At 36.4% G+C, this 21,598-nt stretch overlaps 1 protein-coding gene across 1 annotated transcript; it reads right to left on the bottom strand.

Annotated features, from left to right (window-relative positions):
* Positions 1 to 11,339: 11,339 nt before the first annotated feature.
* Positions 11,340 to 20,237, bottom strand: LOC113341070 (protein arginine N-methyltransferase 1.5-like). Its single transcript, XM_026586102.1, has 24 exons — positions 20,101 to 20,237; positions 19,824 to 20,018; positions 17,483 to 17,594; positions 16,884 to 16,993; positions 16,676 to 16,765; positions 16,499 to 16,567; positions 15,554 to 15,645; positions 15,373 to 15,448; positions 15,190 to 15,276; positions 15,028 to 15,115; positions 14,669 to 14,760; positions 14,516 to 14,551; positions 14,250 to 14,318; positions 14,016 to 14,084; positions 13,821 to 13,874; positions 13,639 to 13,713; positions 13,457 to 13,549; positions 13,271 to 13,374; positions 13,000 to 13,048; positions 12,833 to 12,919; positions 12,430 to 12,535; positions 11,998 to 12,085; positions 11,768 to 11,861; positions 11,340 to 11,609 (listed from the first exon to the last, which is right to left on the bottom strand). Exons 2-24 carry the CDS (start codon positions 19,956 to 19,958, stop codon positions 11,526 to 11,528), a joined length of 1,959 nt encoding a protein of 652 aa, XP_026441887.1. The 5' UTR covers positions 19,959 to 20,018; positions 20,101 to 20,237; the 3' UTR covers positions 11,340 to 11,525.
* Between the last annotated feature and the right edge of the window lie 1,361 nt (positions 20,238 to 21,598).

Raw genomic sequence — 21,598 nt, 5'->3', positions numbered from 1 at the left:
TTTGTATCCTAGTTGCTAAGCTAGCTAGAGTCGCCCTTTATAACCTAGGTTCTATGTGAACTGTATTCTAGGTTGTGACTTAAAGACTTTACTTAGGGATTCGTGAAGCTAGGTCAAAATATCTTTTACCTAATAGTTCTTGTATCATGATCTTGTTCTGATCAACTTTGAGGTTTTCGTAACATCATATCAGGAACGAGATACACAAAAATCATAAAGTTTTCTTCATCTCAGACTTTATGATTCCTCAAGATAGATTATGTGTACCCTGTGTAAATTATAGGGGTCAAGGGCCATCCCAAGCTACCGGCCATAGCCCTGGCTGAAATTACAGTCTCCAGTCATGGTCAATATTTCAGGTGCGAACTTATCTCGAAAACCCTATGGAAGACTCCAGAAAGTTCTAGAATCAATCTGGTCACAGGTTGGATAAGTAACATGAGCGGAGATGTCACAATAGAGCCTTATCTAGAGACTCTTTTAACTTAACAAAGGTATGCAATCAAACCCTAGAAAATCACCTGCGAAAAACTCTGTTCTAACTTGAGCGTAGGAGAGTTTTCTTTTGCAGGTACCCGCACATTTTTTGAGGAGAAGATCGAGCATCAACTTTAATTGAGATTGTTTGTGGTGAAGATCATTTTTTTCCCAAACATCTTTGGCGCCGACCTACAAGAAAAATTTTACAAAAACTTGGAAGATGTTCGTGTTGTTCAACTGAAGACTCGTTGCATCTGTTGTGCTCCCTCTTAAATTACATCATATCAGTAGTAGATCTGGTTGAATATACTTGAAAGGCCAGTATGGAAGTTAAAACCTAAAAACACTCATGCTTTCTCATAATCAGTCCGAGCAAAGAAGTCCTTTAACCCTCCATAGATGAAGTTAGAGAAAACCATTTCCAACAACTTCAGCGAAGATAGGTGATCGTTATGAGGCTAGCTCCTAAAACAATATCCCCGGCTCATCCACTGGGTTTGCAATGAGACCAAACAACAACAAGCTTCGGAAGCATTCAGCCTGTACCAGTCAACACGATCAGCTCAGATAACACATTAAAAAGAGAATAAGATTTATCTTTTCATCCTTGCTCTCATGTTACTTTCTTTTAGTTCCATTCCATGTGTAACATATTTTAATAAGTTGATACACTATGTTAGGTATTAATACACATGCGAAATGCTTAATTATTTCAAACTGCAGGTGGCATGTAGCTTGCATAATAATGATGCACCATGGTAATACCGAGGTAATAGATTCAAATTAATTTCATACTAATACTCTAATGGACACCACTTTCATATGCACCTGATAGACACATTTTTGTGTCTGATATAATCTCAGTTGTATATATTGTTAGTGCTCTATTTTGTATTTATTATGGCTTTTTATGTCTTTGTAGGTGTTTTTGGAGAAATAAGCTTTTGCGGCAAAATTGGCTCGAAAAGTGGTTTTTGCGCTCGCGAGAGAAAATCACTAAAAGGACCCCTCATTTGGATAAAGGGCACCTCAATTACTAAGGGGCGGCCACTTGCTATTCGCACCCGGGAATGGATAAGGGGCAGTCATCTTCAAGAATTCAAAATATGCGTTTTGGAGGGAAAACAAGTTCACTCACTGGCAGAGTTGGATTCGTCTTTTGGACGCGTCTGGCAGAGATTCAATTACGAAGCTTGTTTGGGTTGGACTATACTTGACTAAACAGGGGTGTTATAAGAGATTTAACGGATTAAACTGGGCTGGATAATCGATTCTCGGCTAAACATGGAATAAACTTATTCACCTGCGTAAAGTTTGGATTGATTCTGGAAGAGATTTTCGCGAGCTTTGTTTTTGGATATGGATCAATATGGGCTTGATACGAGTAAAAAGGAGCGGTGACTTATTTTGGGAAGTTAAAAAGGAATCAAATCCTTGTATTCTCGGGAATTATCTAAAACGGGGGAGGAGTAATACTCGGGTGTTGTTTTTAGCTATTACGTGAACTGAAGAAAAAAAATATCTTTTGTTCGATTTGTTTCTATCCTAAGAAAAGTTTTGAACAACTATGATTTAATCAAATCCGCGTATGGAAGATATATGGGGAAGAAAAGTCCGAGACTTTCGTATGAATAAAATAGAGAATTTAATCGGGTTCGCATGGTGTTGTGGTATATATAAACACTACTGGGAGACTTTGGGAGTTGGGGGGTACGCTGCAGAGCTAAGAATCAGGCTGCAGGAGAAATTGCAGCAGGAGCAGGAAGAAGACTAAGCTGAAGAACATAAGGCTGTAAAGGACAGTCGCAGAAACCGTGACCTATACTTTCAAACTCAATAGCTTTGTAACGATTTTTCCAACAATTATTCTGAGTTCGCAACAGTTCTCTTAGGGTTCTCTGTAACAGTGGGTTCTGTAACAATTATAATTGTTACAAACACACTGCTTTATACCTCTTCTTCAATAAAACACCTTTTTGAGCTATGGATTATTATTTTGAGCGTGTTTTCACCATGAAGAGCTAAAACCCAACACTGGGATGACGGAGGAAGTCATTCTCTACGCGTGTGGTAAATCTATTTAATTCCTTTATACTTTTGCATTATTTTAAATTGATTCATGATTTTTCTTAATTGATTGTGATTTTGTTTGATGGCGTATGCTTGGTCTTAGTATTTTTGATACGTCATCTTGTGATTTACAGTCAATCTTTTATAAAATCTACCTTGACAAAGAATAAAGAGTCAATATTTATTATGTAATGAGCTATAATTGTCTGGAATTGATAGTTGAACCACATGAATATGAGAATCGGTGGAATCTTGAGTCTCAGTACCTCTCGATATCGTGACAGTATGTTGTATATATTTTCTAGTATTAAGTCTAAAATCAATCTCTACAAGTTTTTGAACGAACTTTTACTACCACTTTACAACATCACTTTCAAAACTACATCAGCACCTCCCTTCTTTGGAGAGCACTCATGCACATCGATAGCATACTAATTATTTCATGTAGTTTGGTAATCAATTCATGTAGTTTGGTAATCAGAATTTGATATCTAAGATACAAACTATATAAATTACTTGACGGTGAAAATGAAACTCCTCAAACCATGCTTATCTCTGATGCTAATTGCATAACCCTACTGGAAATCTGATTAGCCACTTAATGGACAATATTAAAGATCAAAGGCATAAACAAGTTGATGCGGTAAAGAAACTAGTTCTCCTCTCAGCCAGAGGCATACGTTAAAGGTAGATGCAAAGTCGTTGAACTCAATACGCTCCTATACGAAGGACGAATGCACTTGTATGTTGTTCACCAGCTAAAGAAGTCTAGCAGCTAGTGATCGTCATATATCAATGACTAAAGGCGTAACAATATGACCTGCTAACATTGTTCTTCTTTTCCACCGCGGCAAAACGGTAACTCCACCTGCATTTTCAACATCAGACAGATCCTGGATTCTAGATCGATTACAGTAATGTTGTAAAGTCCCCTATATTACAATAATTTACTCCATAGCCTAAATGCTAATGGGGGCAAAAATTTGGTGTAAATCGGTTTTTGACTTTCTTTTCGTGGTAGACGTCCATAGGCGGACGATCTCAAAATCTTCTTGCCTTATCCCTTTTGGTTTTATGACTTCCACGTATCTACGACGTTTGATCACTGGTATTATTCATTATAGGTCTCTTACTGAGAGATGCACAGATGCGGAAGCTAATATACAGGCAGTGGCAAGTACGTACAAATATGCGTCCAACGACTGCTTACATATAGCCCATCTTCATAACCATCTTGAATTTGAGTCCATTGATTGCTTTATGTCGTTGCACTAGATTTAGTGGTACAGGTGTTAATACTAACTAAAAGTTCTGGGCACGAGAGCATGTCTCATCATTCCAATGATACCGCAGTCGCATGCAACTATGGAGAGCAAATACGCCATACTTCAAATCAACTACAATTGCTGCAAGTGGGGGCGACATCGCTCGTGACTACATAACCAATGGGGAAGACTAAATCGTACCTTCAAATTTCTTAACCCCTTAATCTATTAAGGGTTAAGAGGGGGCGATGTGTGTACTCTATGCATATTATAGGGGGCAAGGGCCAGCCCAAGCTGCCGGCTATAGCCCTGGATGTAATTACAGTCTCCAGTCACGGTCAATATTTCATGTGCGAACTTATCTCGAAAACCCTATGGAAGACTCGAGAAAGTTCTAGAATCAATTTGGTCACAGGTTAGATAAGTAACATGAGCGGAGATGTCGCAATAGAGCCTTATCTAGAGACTCTTTTAACTTATAAAAGGATAACAAAAATCCTAACAAAGGTATGCGATCAAACCCTAGAAAATCACCTGTGAAAAACTCTGTTCTAACTTGAGCGTCAGAGAGTTTTGTTTTGCAGGTATCCCCACATTTTTGGAGGAGAAGATCAAGCATCAACTTCAATTGAGATTGTTTGTAGTGAAGATCATTTTTTTCCCAAACAAGATATCTAAAATATTATTTGATTTGTTTGGATTGTTCTTGAGAGGTGGTTAGTAACCTAGGCTTCTCATTTCAAGCACCATCGACAAAAATTAGTGGACCAGGACTGTGGCTGAGTTCGTCTACTATTTCATCCAATTAGAGAATATTGACTTCTCTGGACTCGTCATTCGTCAAATTATTGGCATGAACATGGTAAGATAAAATCCTTTCTTTCCTTGTCTTATTACTATGATTTGCAGTCACTTTGATGTTGTTCCCTGATGCGTGTCGTAACCACAACAAATTAATTGAGATATTTCCCACTAATTAACTAGTAATATAGCAGTAGTAAGGATTGTTCCCATAAAGAGCTGTGTAATAAATAGGTTATTTATATTCTCAAAATTAAAATAAATGAAAACACAAGGGGAGATTGGTTTGGTTAAAGTAAATAAAAAGAATAAAAGGAGAATTAGATGAAAGGGATGATCAAGGAGTCATTCGTCGTTACCAAGCGTTAACTGGATTAGTATACTTATTTATATTTCATTAGAATCATCTATCACCAACCGTAGAATATCAACTAGCTCAGTGTTATCCCCAAAACTCCTTTTACCTTTGATACGAAATCTCTCCAATATCATATTCTATTCTATCGAACCATCAAGTAGTAGCTCATCCAAGGTGTAATCCAATCGAATGCTTTAGGATTTGTGAATTAGGTTGATCCCACTAGTTGAACTCTTAGCTCAAGGACCACTTGTTGATGTTATCTTCACTCGAAATTACTCCACAGAATCCCTCTGCAAGATCTCGCGATTTATATTTATGTAGAGAGTTATTCGACGATTACTATCTCCTAACTTCTACTAGCTTTAGAATAATCAATAGATCAATCTATCATGCACTCCAAATCAATCTAAGAATCACTCATAAACATTAAATACGGTAAAGACAAACGATGATGATAAAAACTCTGAATAGATTCATATAACTAATAAAGAATACGTCTAGTGCATTGAATTTATCCTTCATCAACAAAGGTTTAGCTACTCATAATTACAAGAAGAATAGGTTCCCCCTAAAGGGGTAAACCCTAGGTTTTGATGCAAGAGATGTAATATGAGAGGTAGAAATGAGTTTCCAAAGGATAAAAGTTTTTTTTTAGGCCTTGGATGTCTTCTTTTGTACTCTCAATGCTTGGCCTTCAGGTCCCTTCTCTTCTAAGGTTAGGAAACCAATTGGAGTCAAGTTTCCTCCTTTTATACTTTCAAAACGTGTCCAGGAAGTCTCTCTTGGCTTGTCATAATCGGTAGTATTGTCTTCCATCTTTCTCCCGATTGTAATGTCCCAAAAACTCAAGTTTGCTATTCCCATAAGTTCCCATAATAAGTAGGCTTGTTACAAAACTTATCTACCTATTGTAAGACCTCCAAAACGGACTTCTTATATATCCAAAATCACATACAATCGTAAGTCATGGTCCCCCCTTTATCTCCCGATTGTTGTGTTATGTGTTTCACTTTTTTTATCTCAGCTGTTTTGCTCATAACTTCTTCGTCTGAACTCTGAATAACCTCATTCTTTTTGTGTTCACTTCGTAATTAAATTCTATACAAGATGCTTATAAGAACTCTTGTATTTGAGTGAATTGAATTTATTCTTTGGCCCTTCTTCATCAATAATACTTTACTTTCTTGTCAATTTAAGCACTTTGTAGCTCCTTTTTGGATGATTCACCAACTAGAAAATAATCATAATAACAAGTAATATGCAAGAATTATAGCTAAAACAAGAATGGATTTTTGTCACTCTAAACATGTAAATTAAGCACTTATCAAATTCCTTCACACTTGGCTTTTTCTAGTCCTCGAGCAAACTACCTAATCAAAAATACAACAACGCGCTTTCGTTGAGGTTACGGTTATACTTAAGATGTGCAACAAGCATTTAAACCCCTAGGTGTCCCTAGTGGATGGGTCGGGTTATAATCTCGTGAGGTCTTACAAGAGGTATACCCACAAAACCTTCTCCAACTTCAAAGTCTTGCAAAGTTCCAAGCATCCAAGGAGTTAGGAGAACATAAAGATTCTCAATCTAATGTCAAGAAGTCATAAGTACAAGAGAAAATCGAAGAAAATGTGACTGGTCAACCTACGCCATATTGAATTCAGGTTCGAGAGCGACCAATAAGCATTTCTCCTTGACTTCTGCCTCACCAATATGGTTTTATGATAATTACACTCAATAAGAAGGGTTTTTTTATAGATCTCACATGTGTGCGGGTAGGAATGAAGAGAGAAATACTACACACGTTGAACTATAGGAATGAAACCTTCTGAAACAATTTATGAAGACCCCACAAGATCGTGGGAAATAAAAGTCTTTTTTTTCTAATGATCTCTAAGACAAAAAAATCAAACACTATTAAGAGGATGGGAATACTCACTCACATGCACATTCGATTGGAAATAATGATAGCAACACTCTCGCATCATCCAATAGAAACGTCTTCGGCTCTTTTTCTTCATCTTCCTGGTCTTCATCTTCGACTTCAACTATTGATGATAAAATCTTGAACTTCGTAGAACTTCGATAATTTGTAACTCTTTTCCTATATTTCCTTGTTGCTTGAAACTTCTTTATATATTTTTCTTCTTCATGGCTTTATTGATGACAAAACTAAATACAAACCAAAACAATTTTCTTGTCTTTCTATTATTTAATTTTTTTAAAATATTTTTTTTTGCTATAAGAGACAAGAAGAATTAAATAGAAAATAAAAATATCATGGTCGTGGTTTAAGTACTTTACTGCTTGATTCTTCACAACTTGTATTGTCTTTGTATCCTAAACTTCAATGAATCTCATCTTTTGATTTTCTTGGATATACAATTATGCTCATTTTATTGTAAGTCTTCAATATGTATATAAAAATCTGCTCATTGTATGTTGCTTTACTTGAATACGAAATTTACTATTCCTTGTATTGTTGCTTGTAAACCTTAAACGTCTTCAACTTTCTTCATAGATTTTGATGATGATGATGTGTTTCTATGGACCCATTGTTAGAGAGAGAGAGAGAATGGTGCAAATTGCAATTAAAACTAAAAGAATGAGGCTTTCATCTTTAAACGTCATCCTCATGATTGACAGATGAGCACTCAAGAGATCAAAAATAGTGCTGAAATTGGTGCGAAGTGGGGTAGCTCACCATTCTACCCGGAATTAGCGCACAATGACACACACTCTAAAAGGACAATTTATTCAGCTACAAAGAGTTGAAGGTCGGTGCATCACTTGATGTAAATACGGGTAGTCTCCACTAATGATTGATCAACAACTCTAATACTAGATATCTTTATGCACCTAATTTGCCACCGACATGGTTAAGTTGAGCCACAAACAGTAATGACTTCGCCCAAAGATTAATAACACCTAATCTTTAGTATTCTCAAGCAATCATAAGTTCCATTATTTCGATGAGAAATCTGTATATAAACATAGCTAAAAGTATATTAGTGACTCTAAAATCTCTACAAGTTGGAGGTTTTATGCAAATATTTATAATTTTTTTTGAAAAACTATATATGCAAAACATTCAAACACTCCCCCACACTTAAAGTTTACATTATCCTCAATGTAATTGACTCATCCTAAGTAAAATCAAGGTGAAAAATCCTAAATACAAAACCAATGGGTTGCCTCCCATTCAACACTTAGTTTAACGTCCTCACCCTGACATTCTTGTTATCGGTCGTACAAACAATCAGAAAATCTGGTAATCCACCTAGAAAACAATCTGCAATTCTAATAACAAATTCACACAAACATTAGCATACGATATAAGTAATGAAATTCACACAAATCTTGCTTGGAAGTTTTCCCCACACTTAGTTCTTTTTACTCGAAAGTGGATAAAGAACATAAAATAAGATAATTTCTATCGGTTCCTCTCGGTAAACCTGCACAATGCTGGAATCAAACACATCAATTGGTGGATACTTAGAAGCAAAATAATATGTCCAAACTTTGGAAGCACATATACTCAACCCTAAGTGATGTGAATCAAATGATTTAGAAATGTGCAAAGGATTGGACAAGCCTCCCACAATCTCTTATATTACAGGATCCTCATCATTCTTAAAGAATTGCAATGAATTATTTACCTCGTTTGTATCGTGGTCCTCTATCAAACTCTTTAGGCATTCTTCGTCGGTTTCTTCTTCAACCGGAATCTCAACATCATTATAATCCTTGGCAAGCTCAATTGGGTCTTCCACGAAATCAATCAATTTGGTTTCATTCTCGAATAAAGGTCGCTCATATTTCTCATCGTCGTCGGACCAAAAATTAGGTTCATATGTAAGAGCGCCCTCTTATGTGTACTCCTTCGAGATATTATAATCCCTACACTCCTCATCATCAGAATCAGAATCCTCTCCCAAAATGTCTAATTCATTGGTGCAATTCCTAATATCTTCGTTTGGATACGTTACACCATATATAACAATAGATATGTCATTCCCAATCTCCTCCTTTTGAATAGGCGAATGATCGTTATTATGATCCGGAGTTGGAACCATTGTTGCAAAGACTTTCGAAAGATTGATCACTTTCCTAATTTTCATCGGTCATATATCCATTGCTGATCGGGAGAACATCAGAATTATTTTGGCTTTGAGACCAAACTTCTTCCTCAGTCATTTCCTCCTTAGTTGATCAATACGATTCTTCATGATATCTATAGACCTTTGAAGTTCTTGGAGTGTATCTTCAGTCTTTTTGTTGTGCTCGTCCAACTTTTGATGGGACTCTTGCATCAATTGATTTTCTCGGTCCAAATTGTCCATAAATTGTTGCATTAGAGCTGCAAGACTAGAAAAATTATTAGAAGCATAATTATCCCCTCATCCTTGTGATTGTTCACTTACATACCCACCATAAGGAGGTTGATATGTATCAGAATATCCGTAAGGTTCCGAAGGGTATGGATCGTAACCAAAGATTGGTTTTGATTAAACTCTTGGTATGGTTGGTAGTTATCATGAAGTTGGGATTGAAAACCATATTGATAACCACTGTCATACGAGTGATCTTGCGCACTGTTCATGTTATTTCCATAAGGAAACATGACGACTCATAAGATAACTAAAAATAAAAGAGAAAATCTATAGACAAAAACAAAAACAAAAACAAGCTAAACAATTAACAAATCAATTAGCAATTGTTCCCAGGCAGCGGCGCCAGAATTTGATGCGTGTCGTAACCATAAAGATTAATCGAGATATTTTCCACTAATTAACTAGAAATATAGCGGTAGTAAGGATCGTTCCCACAAAAAACTGTGTAATTGATAGATTACCAGCCACCTGACTTATGTAATCTACAAAATGTGAAGCTGGAATTGTGGTCAACAAGAGGTTGTTTGCGGGGTATAGCATACTTACTCAATATTTCTCCTCATATAACTCATGTATCACTTACATACAAGGAGGTAACGCTGAACCAAGCTTTTGTTTTTTGACCTAGCATGCAAAATCCTTACATTTATGTTTTTCATAGATCCCATTCGGGACATTTATTTTTGTGTAACATTTTCTATGCAAGGAAGGAACCTGTGAGGTGATTTTTATTTTATCTTATTATTTTGTCACTAATTAACCTATCCGTTGTTGTGATTGTTTAGATGTCGAATTTGGTTGACGTTGGAGATGAGTGGGAAGCAGGATTGTCATTGCCGGGAATACTGTCTCGCCTCAAGTTTGTCCAGATTGAAGAAGTGGAAGGATGTGATGCTGAACTGTTTTGAGTTTTTTTGTTAAAAAATGCAATCTGGAGGAAGCCCAAAAGAGTGAGACAAGTTAAACATTTTAGCGGTAAGCTAAGAGCACTTCCAACAGCCTCTTCAAATATCAAAATGATGTTGTTTTAACCTTCAAATAGAACAATTTAAAGATACTGATGTATGTACTGCCGTACCCAAACAATAAAAAGACGAGACTTCTCTTGCCAGAGGTGCAGTTTGAGTTTGTCTTTTTTTGTTCCATCTTTTTTTTTCCTGGCGATATGTCTTCATCTGCAATGATTGAAATGTCTATCATGGACTTCGTTAAATGCTACTTACGACTGTTCTCAAGTGCTAATTATCTGAGCTTTTGTTTACAAAATCATCCTTGCCTGTAGCTAAATATTTTTTCTGCTTCCATGATTGAACTATACTGCTGGTTATACTTCTTTGGTAAGGCAATACCTTAAGGTGGCACGACGTCATCACCTTGCAAAGCTTAAAGATTTCACTTAATTTGTCTTCTCTGCCAACTACAGCAGCTTCCTTTCTTGCTTGCCTGCTTGGTGTATATTCACTTTTGGTCTTCCTCACACCTTTGTTTATGGAGCAGTGTTGTCTGACCGTCACCAAACCAAGCATGGGGTTGGTTTTGGCAGCTAATGGAAACCCCAAATCCTTACAAATGTTGTTCTCAGATCATTGAGATTTGACATAATGAACTATTCTAAACACTACTTGGTTTTGTAAAACAATAATTCTTGGTTTATGAAATAAGTTTTTAGGCAGCAAACTTTAGTTTATAAAATCATCCTAAAACTAGTGGCATAGAGGTGACATAACCTAAAACAATTGCCCAAATATGCCAACTGATTCTACGAGCTCTGGATGGAAGTAGAACAGGAACCGTACATTCTCCAAGCCAAATGTGAGTACACAATCATTGTTGTAGCACAACTTCCCAAGGATATGCTTCAAGACTAGTCCCCTACAACATTTACTTGAACAGAAGAAACAAACACTGAAAGTTGACATAATTTAAATTTGACTCTATGAACCCAAGTTCCAATAGGGGGCACGGTTTTGACGCTTTCAAGTTGTTAATAATCCTACTTAATCCATAACTACATACAAGTAAAGAGTCTGCCTCTAAACATATGTAAAGAGAGGAAAACTCTAATTTTCATTCATTTTCATACTCAGGTAAGTGTATACAAACTTACTTGCATTGTGAGAAAACAACAAAATATGTTACAAAATGATAAGTAAGATCCTACAGGCCAACCCAATAAGAGCGGCCGTTGCTATTGTGGATGTCTGTCGTGGAGGGAGATGTAACAGACCATTCGTACCAAACCTGCACACAACGAATCTTATTAGTATCAAACACCCTAGATAGATAGAGAAACAGAGAAAATTACGGCAAAAATAACTTTTAACACTTGAAATTAACCATCAGAAGAAGTGGCTTTCAAAAACTAACTTTAAACACTTGTTGTAGTAAAAACTCTTTACCTTAGTAGACCCACAGCACCTCCAAAAATGAACTTCTAAAGGAGGCCCTGGTTTTACACACACTGGTTTCCTCAAAGGGAAAAATATAGCAAACCTGATTCAACAACAGGGAACACACAACGAAGACGGGTGTTAGATTGTGCAAAAAAAGATGGAAAGATACATACAGTTTTAACTGTTTAATAACTATTTATGTTGTGCATGTAAAGCAAGTAGGGAATATAGCATACCAACTGAACATGTTAGGGGTGGCAGTGGTGGGCTCAATACCAAGATGAACATCATTGTAAAGTGTTGCATCAAAGTAACCAGCAAATCCTGTGAATTGGAGAAACATATTAAAAATTCAAATGTTTTGCATTTCACATTAGTATGTATCCATTAGCTAATAGGATTGTATTATCTTCAACTGAAAGTTATTTAAAAATTTTGCAAAATAGAAAGAAAACCAATCGCCTATTAGCTATTACAGTTGCATAAAAATTATGCGCCATTGTAATTTTAGATGTAAAACTTTACAGGTTATTGGCAAGCCTTTTGAAGTTTTCCAACTTACTAAAGAACGGATATGCACTTAGTCAAGACTTTGATTCCATTCAAGACAATTGCAAGGCTGGAAGTAAAAAATGAAACTAAATTCAAATAATTTCACAACTACATACCATGAACCATCGCAGACCCCGTATCCCTAGGTATCTCAAACCGCAACTTCTTGTAACGCTGATTATTTATTTCAGCTGAATGATTGGGATGGGTGAATGTAAATACCTGGTACAAACAAGGAAGAATGTCTGGTCAATTTATCAATCAGCTATATGGCAAGATACACTAAGTGCTTGACCTAAGCACCAGAGACAGTAAACCTTTAAGATGCAAAAGAGAGGGACATGGTAAAAGATTATGTTAATGAAGAAGGAAAATTCAGCAACCGAAAACGACTATATAAAAAGAATTTTGTTAATGAAAGAAGGAAAATTCGGCAACCGAAACGATTATACAAAAAGAATCAACCGATTGATGTCTTGGAAAGAATATGGTGAATTTAATAACAGAATCTGAACTTACAGGCTGTGAAGGTGCAAGCCTTGCCACACTGTGCAGCTTGACTACATAAGCAGTTTCAAAGTGCACAAGGTCCTTATGTGACTTCACCTGCAAATAACCTTGAATGAGTTGAAAGGTCTATTGTAATGCAAATAAACATGGTAAAGATATAATCAATAAAAACTTACATCGTTGTATAACTTTGATGCTGTCACTGGTTGTATAAAGCTTGTGTACCTGAAGTAGCAAATTCGTTAAGCACAATATATATGAAATGATATCGAGAAGATAGCTGCAGACAGAAGACTAGATGTAAAATGTATGAAAAATTTCTTTCTTTTCCAGGATGATTTGGAACTGCTGGTTTTTGGCTATTGTCTCGTTTTTGTACCCTTTGTTTCAGTAAGAGAGCATGACAAAGAAAAACATGCAAGCAAATCATCCAGAGGAACCACTTACGATGACGGGATCGAAATACCATCCTCCTTCAAAAATCTCTGCGCTCCATCAAGGCACTCAGGAGATAATTCGTTGTCACCAAAAGATCCAAGAAGCTCACTCACCTGAAGCATGGAAGTGTGTACTACACAATAAATAGTGTAGGCAAATGAATTTGATTGAAGTGCTAGAGGAAAATGTGGATACCAAAATATCAGCTTTCGCAGGAGCATCCCAGCAACGCATATCACTGGAAATAACAGTGACTTGGTTTTCCCATCCCTCTAATTTCACCAAGCTCTGTTTGGGACAAGAAGATATCAGACTTGATCCGCAGTTGAGCAATATGATGATGTTAAAAGAATATACAAATGTAAATAAATAATTACATGAAGTGTGACAACTGCATTTGGATTTTTCTCTACAGCATACACCTTTAGTTTCCTGCCAGTTTCTTCTGCTGCCTATAAATTTTGCAAGGAAATGGGAGAAGTCAATTGTGTAAGCCAATACATGCATATGATATTACTACAACTCTTGAAGAGCCTTTAGAGCAGAGATAAGAACTTACCTGCAAGGAGGCTCTAACAAGTGGACCCCGTCCTGCTCCCACAACCATTAATACCTATTTGCAAATGGAATGGTTACTATACTACGAACATTTGAGTAACCTTTAAGTTGAATTATTAGTCACTCTGCTTTGTTTGAAACTTCCATTGAGAAAAACTAGAAACTTGAAATTAATAGCATCCTTCCATAAACTTACAGTGGTAACATTAGATGCTTGGTCATCTGGAACCCTATCTATCAATGCTTTGGCTACTGCCCTTTGATACTATAAAAAAACAAAACAAAGGATATCCAAGTAAATAAGCTTCAGTGATGCTTCAAGTATAGTACAATGTAAGACTGCTACTTTAGTATGTGCGCAATCTTGGAGATGTAGGCAGAGAGGGAGAGAAAGAGGCAATAAGAAAGTAATCATTACAAACATCCGTACCTGGCTGTACTTCATAGTATCTCTCTCAAATGTTTCATACGTTTGGGCCTCTAGATTATCCATGAGAGGCTGTTTTAAGAACAAAAGAAACAAAGTTTAAGAACACGGGGACAAGGAGGGTAAACCAATATGAAGGGAACAAAGAAAAATTTATTATGAAGCCCTTGAGTAAGATAGAACAGAATTCTTGAGATAAAAGATTTGATAAGCAGATTAATTTTTTTACGAAATAAAAGTGATCCACGATTAAGAAAAAAAATACTTACTTGCAAAGGAGACTGTAAGAAATCCCTGTAACCTAGCTGGCATTAGAAGTGGCAGTGTCAAGAAAAATTCCAGAACAACATTGAACGGTTAAAAAAAGAAACGACAAAATTGTCCCCTCCATGGGAATAAGGGAAGGAGAGGGGGGGAGTTACCTCAAAACGTTCTTGTTCAGGAAGTGGATCCATCCTCTGGTAGAGGTAAGCAACGTAATCAAGATAGGATCTTAATGGATGTCTTGCTATACCTGAACCACCAGAAAACTGTAGAATCAGGAATATACAAGACAATATATTTAAGAGCCAAGACGCATTTTTCATCAACATGACACTTGAACCGTGTGTAGAGCTTAAAAGACTGGATACAAACATAATAATAGCAACAACAAACCTAAGACTACACTACAAAGAAGAAAATACTACGAAAAGAGAAAGATACTACAACAAAAACACTAAAACAACTTGGGTAAATGTAGCTGTCAAACGGATAACAGCAAAGGACTTCTGAGATTTACCGTCCACGTGGTTATTACTATAATCAGTTGGCACACTCTCCAAACTATCTGCTGAAATATTATGAGCTGGCTTTCCACAGACCACTATCTGTTAAAGAGAAAGTCGCAAAATCAAAAGTGGGTTGACGCGGAGATAAGTGAATTTATAGTGAAATTTCTTACCTGCATCGAATGATTAAACAATCCATCAATAAGCTTTTGGTGACGCTTAGAAAGACAAGGAAAGCCCCTTGCATTTGTGAGAAATGCCTGTCAAATTAACAGCCAGTTCATTATTTTGTACTGAGCATAACTTAAGTCAAACGCAGATTCAAATGCAACCGCGACATGTACAGAAAAACTTACACTGGTATGAAGGATGGCTGCCCTAACTGGCTCACCGAACCAACGTCCGAGTGAGTTTGGAGATGGTAGCGTACTCCTACAGAAGAAAAAGTTGAATTGAGTTTTGGATATAAATGTAGTATGCTTTATATTTCTATATGCTGGTCAAAGAGTTTCATGCTACATCAAGCCAAAAACTTACCAAACATCAAGTGCTATTGACAGTTGGCTGTGATGTTCACAGAGCAGCCTAAACGAATTCCACCACTCCCACGAGTCAACATCTCCATCACTCTGAAGTTAAAGAACATGAGTTCACTGACAGGATATAGGACCTCAAACAAGAAAACAAGTGAAAAATAATGTATCACAGTTTTCAAATTCTCTAAGAGCATATTTATGAGAGTGGTGGGAAAAAATGACAGTGAATTGCCAAGTGGTGCCTCTTAGAGCAACTCCTATGGTATGGAGGTAAAAACACCAATAACTTAATGGTCAAAAAGTTGGTCCATCCGGTCGTTCGTAGTCCGGATTTAAGAAAAAAAAGAATGAAAAACAAAACTCATCCGGTTGAATTTAATTAGGTCTCAATTTCTACATTAGCAACGCTTATAAAAGTTGCTAATGAGACAAAAACCGTTACGGCGCTGTGGGAAACAGATATGTGGGTCCCTGCTTACATCATTTAAAATGGTAACTCTCCCAATCGGTTGTTGTGTGGCCGGATAGAAATAGCATATTTGTTACATCCGGTCACTAAGCGACCGGATGGGAGAAAAATTTAACAATAAAAAAAATGCATCCGGACACCCAATGTCCGGATAAGATATCCGGTCAGCCTATGACCGGATGGATACTCCATAGTGACCCCCTCAAATTTGAGGAGTAGCATGTGGACCTCATAAACATATGGATGATAAATTCACTCATAGTAGCACTTTTTGGTCCATAAGATGTGGATCATCATAAAGATGTGGATGATTTTGTCCTCCATAGGAGTTGCCCTTATAGAGCCACTGAAATGCCTAAAACATATATTACGCAGCTACAAGGAAGTCTTTAAGACTAACTAGCATAAGCTCTGGACGCCAAAAGTTATAGTGTTTTATATGTATTGTGCATGCATATACGATTTGGCTATACTCACAGAATGATCGGAGTTCCCATTCATGGCATCATCATCATCATTCTTGTCCAACGGAATCCTCAGCCACAACTGTTATGCAAAAATAAAATAGAAGAACAATTTAAAATCGACTAAAAACCATGAAGCGGCAATAATAAGCATGCAGTCAATGCAATATACAAGTCACGAGCACAGTACCTGCATATTATTTAAACTTTGCAAGATCTGATTTACACATCTCGCATAATTAGCACAAGATGCACTTTTAGGGGATGGAAGAAGGCAGGCCTGCAAATTGATACATAACAAGTATGTCAGCATTGGTATCTTTCTTAAAGGTCAGAAGATTTCATGTACAGATCAAACAAACAAAGTCGGAAGTAAAATCTGTTTGCAGATGGCAGACCTGTAACGAGAGGTGGGAAGCCCATGCTATTTCTTGTTTTAAAGCAATTTCTGAATCCATCCGAAGAACTTCATCTTCTGAATCCAAGTCGATCCATGAGCTAATTTTGCCTGGAAAACATAGCAAGATTCATCAACAGGAAAATGTTAGAAGAACAAAAACCAAGATCAACAGATCTAGGATGTATCTAAGAAGAGGCACTGGTTTATTCATGGATAACGAGCAACAGAAGATGTCTTAATTCTACAGGAGGACAGATAAAGATCAATAGGATAGGAAAGGAGACAGAAGACACTTGCAAGCCACAAAGTGTGAGTATAAAAGCAAGAACTAATAGTTGATATTATCTTCCTACTAATTTGTGGTATTATGGCCAAAGATACAAATGAACTTCCTTCCAAAACAAACTATAACAAATGCACGCTGGAGATGTTATGTCTTCCATAGCCACGTACAAATATAAAATTGAGATAATGGCCATAGATACAAATGAACTTCCTTTCAGAACAAAACATAACAAATGCACGTCGGAGATGCTACGACTTCCATTGCCACTTATAAATATATAAATGAGATTTACATTTAGGAGTTGTACATACCCACAACATGACTACTCCACTGTGAGGGACTTAAAACTAAATCAGATCCAGCACATGGTAGAACAGCTCCACTGCCACTAGTCACTAAGCTAGGTCTGTAAGTGGGATCCATCTGCATCATTAGGTAAATAATAATTAATAATACGAAGGATTTAGCATATTGCACAGAAATGAATAATGTTTTAACTATATTAGGACAGGTATCCTTTTTTTATAACTGGTCAAATACTTAAGCTAACTTTATATAATATATTTAGTGCAACAAACAAATTTATCTTTTAGAATTCTTGAGATGTAAAGAACATAAAGGCAGCAAAAGATGTGCTCTTACTTAAACCTTTTAGAGCTAACATTTCATATAAGCACAAACGTTTCGTTGACATACAACAACCAAAGAGTAAAAGCAAAAGAGACTCGCCCATTAAATATTTGGCAAAAGAGACAAAACAGACTCACAGAAAACACAAATGAACTTGATAAACCCAATGTAAACTTTCATTCCAAAATAGAGAGTAAATAGTAAAAGCATGTAACTTTGAAGGACAAAAACAATCCAAAATGCTTTAATACTTAACAGTAAGCACTGCATTGCATAATAATTTATTAATTCGACAGATGATCCATCCAAATATAGATGCCGAAATTTGAGAGAAAATGAAGTTAAAATCATTTTCACCATATAAAATTCCAGCATCACTAAGTATAGGTGTGCTTACTGACCATTCACACAATCAAAACTCAGCTTATAGCAGACAATGTGATTGGCTAATTAGCCACCAGATATATATATATACAAACTCATACATTAAAATACCAACTACAGCAGATAAATAAGATGACCCGGCATATTTCATTCCAAAGTAGAGAGAGTAAATTGTAAAAGTACATAATTGGAAGGGAAAAAACAACCCCAGATGCATTAATAATAGTAAGCACTGGATTGGATACTAAACTATTAACTCAACTTTCGACAGAATAACTATCGAAATATAGGTGCTGGAATTTGAGAGAAAAAGAAGTTAAAATCGTTTTCACTATGAAAAATACCAGCATCAATAATTATAGGTGTGCTTACTAACCATTCACACAATCAAAACTCAGCTTATAGCTGACAGTGTGATTGGCTAATTAGCCACCAAATACAAACTCAAACACTCGAATACCAACTACAGCAGAGATATAAGATAACCTAACGTATATCATCCCATACACATGTGAAATACATTCCAAAGTAGAGAGTAAATTGCAAAAGCACGTAACTTTGAAGGACAGATACAATCCGAGATGCTTTAACAATTAACTCAGCTTTCAACGGAATATCTATCGAAATGTAGGTGCCGGAATTTGAGAGAAAAAGAAGTAAAAATCATTTTCACTATGAAAAATACCAGCAACATTAAATTTAGGTGTGCTTACTGACCATTCACACAATCAAATCTCAGCTTATAGCTAACAATGTGATTGGCTAATTAGCCACCAGATATTTATACAAACGTACACTCAAATAAGATAACCCAGCGTATATCATCTCACATACATCATACATGTAAATGTCATTCCGAAGTAGAGAGAGTAAATCGAAAAAGCACGTAACTTTGAAGGAGAGAAACAATCCAAGATGCATTAATACAGTAATACTTAATAAGCACTGAATTGGATACTAAACTATTAGTCAACTTTCAACAGTATAACATATAGGTGCCGGAATTTGAGAGAAAAAGATGTTAAAATCATTTTCACTATGAAAAATACCAGCATCATTAAATTTAGGTGTGCTTACTGACCATTCACACAATCAAGACTCAGCTTATAGCTAATAATGTGATTGGCTAATTAGCCACCGGATATTTATACAAACTCATACACTCAAATACCAACTACAACAGAGATATAAGATGGCCCAATGAATATATAATCTCACATACATGTGAAATTTCATTCCAAAGTAGAGAGAGTAAGTTGTAAAAGCACGCAACATTGAACGACAGAAACAATCAAAGAGAATTAGTCTAACTAGCACACACTGAATTGGGTATAAAATTACTAATTCAACATTCTACAGATTATCCATCCTCCATCCAAATATAGGTGCCGGTATTTGAGAGAAAATGAAGTTAAAATTCATTTTCACTACGAAAAATACCAGCATCAATAGATATAGGTGAGCTTACTGACCATTCACACAATCAAAACTTAGCTTATAGCTGACAATGTGATTGGCTAATTAGCCACCAGAAATACAAAACAAACGCATACACTCAATGACTCAAATATCAACTACAACAAAGAAATAAGAAGACCCATAAACTAATTAAGAACAAATTAGAGTGCTATAACTAACCAAAGGTAAAACCATGAAGTCAAATCCACCAGAAACATTGAAAGCCAGAACTTGAGCAACATCATCGTCAAATTCTGTCTCCACCCCACAAAATCTCGAGTCACTTTTATCACCTGGTCTTTGACCCAGCGGCATCTTTCCGAATCAAACCCAGAAAAATTGAAACTTTTATCTTTTTATGTTTTACTCTACAATCTGATTATATTGAAATCAATTAATTAATGAACTGAAAAAAAGATCAAAACTTTGAAGCTTGAAAGAAGAAGGTATAAGATACCTGAAAGATATATCTCGATACGAGCTGAGCTACTGGAAAGTGTTTGGGTTTTTCTGAGCTAACTTCGTGTAGTAATAAAACCCTAACTAGGAGGAGGAGGAAGAGGAAGGAAGTGAGTGAGGAGATGTGGAGTTAAGGGGTTTAGTAGGGTTTTCAGAGTGGGGAACTACTTGTTTTTTCCACCCCGCGATTCTATTGTTCACCCCTTGACCTTTGTCAATAGAAAGTTAAAATCCGTGTTTGTTTGGTTCTGAACCCAGCTGACTCGGTCTGAGTCAGATGTGATATTAAATTATTAATTGTTTTTCTTTTTTTTTTTTCTGGTTGTCCGACTTGGTTCATACGTATAATTCGCAGGTAGTTGAGTCAGTCACAAATCTTACTATAGAATCTACGAAAATCCATGGCTTACTATTGAGTCGGGTTTTAATTTACAAAACTAGTCAAATAAAACCAAGGTGACCAAACATGTGGTACAAAAAATCCATCCATATTATTTTTAATAAATGAAAACCATTTAATTAAAAAGTGACACAAAAACTCCAGGTCGAATAATAATGTGCAAATTTAGTTTTTATTACTTTAAAAAAAGCCAAACATACCATTTTTACCTTGTCTTCTTCTTCTTCTCTCCTTTCTTTTTTTTATTTCTCCGGTCTTCATCTCCCCACCACCATTAACACCAGCAGCAACAAATCTCTCTCCATGAACACCACCGCAACACCTCCGTCACCACCAGCAACAACACCTCCGTCACCACCAGCAGCAACACCTTCGTCTCCTCCACGAAACCTTCGTCTCTTTTTCTTCTATTTCTATTCAGATCTATCACCAACAGTAGCTCCGCCACCATCAAACCAACCGATGTGTCCAGATCCGCCACCAACAGAACCTCCGTCTCCTCCATTAACACCATCATCACCTCCTTCTCCTCCATTAACACCATCATCACCTTCTTCTTCTCCGTCTACAGATTTTCCATCAACAACATCGCCTCCTCTTATTTTTGTTTTTCCCACCAGTACATCAGATCCGCCACCAACACTACTTCTACCTCCTCCTTTTATCATCTAAAACCACCACCAATACCTTCAAATCGGCCACCAACAACACCTCATCTACAATCAACAGCAGTACCTGCAGATCCGCTCCCAACATCACCTCCGCCTCCTCGTTCAATCCTCTACAATCACCACCACCACCTTATGATGTTTTCATCACCAGCAAATGATGATACATCTTCAAAGTCGAAATCAATATTGTATTGGGAAATGACAGATTTATGATGAAACCAAAATTGGTTTCATCAAATTCTGACAGTTTTGGTTGGTGAAACCAGTAAACTAATGATGAAACCAAATTTTGTTTCATCATAAACTTGCCTATTTTCTGTCATGAAATCAAAGATTTTAATGATGAAAATTAAGTTTATGATGAAACCAAATTTTGGTTTCACCTGATTTTTGTCTAGTTTATTCGGTATGACTTGGAAGACGGC

This window comes from Papaver somniferum, unplaced genomic scaffold (genome assembly GCF_003573695.1).
Source record: "Papaver somniferum cultivar HN1 unplaced genomic scaffold, ASM357369v1 unplaced-scaffold_24, whole genome shotgun sequence".
Taxonomy (NCBI): domain Eukaryota; kingdom Viridiplantae; phylum Streptophyta; class Magnoliopsida; order Ranunculales; family Papaveraceae; genus Papaver; species Papaver somniferum.
This window is presented reverse-complemented; position numbering and strand designations above follow the sequence as displayed.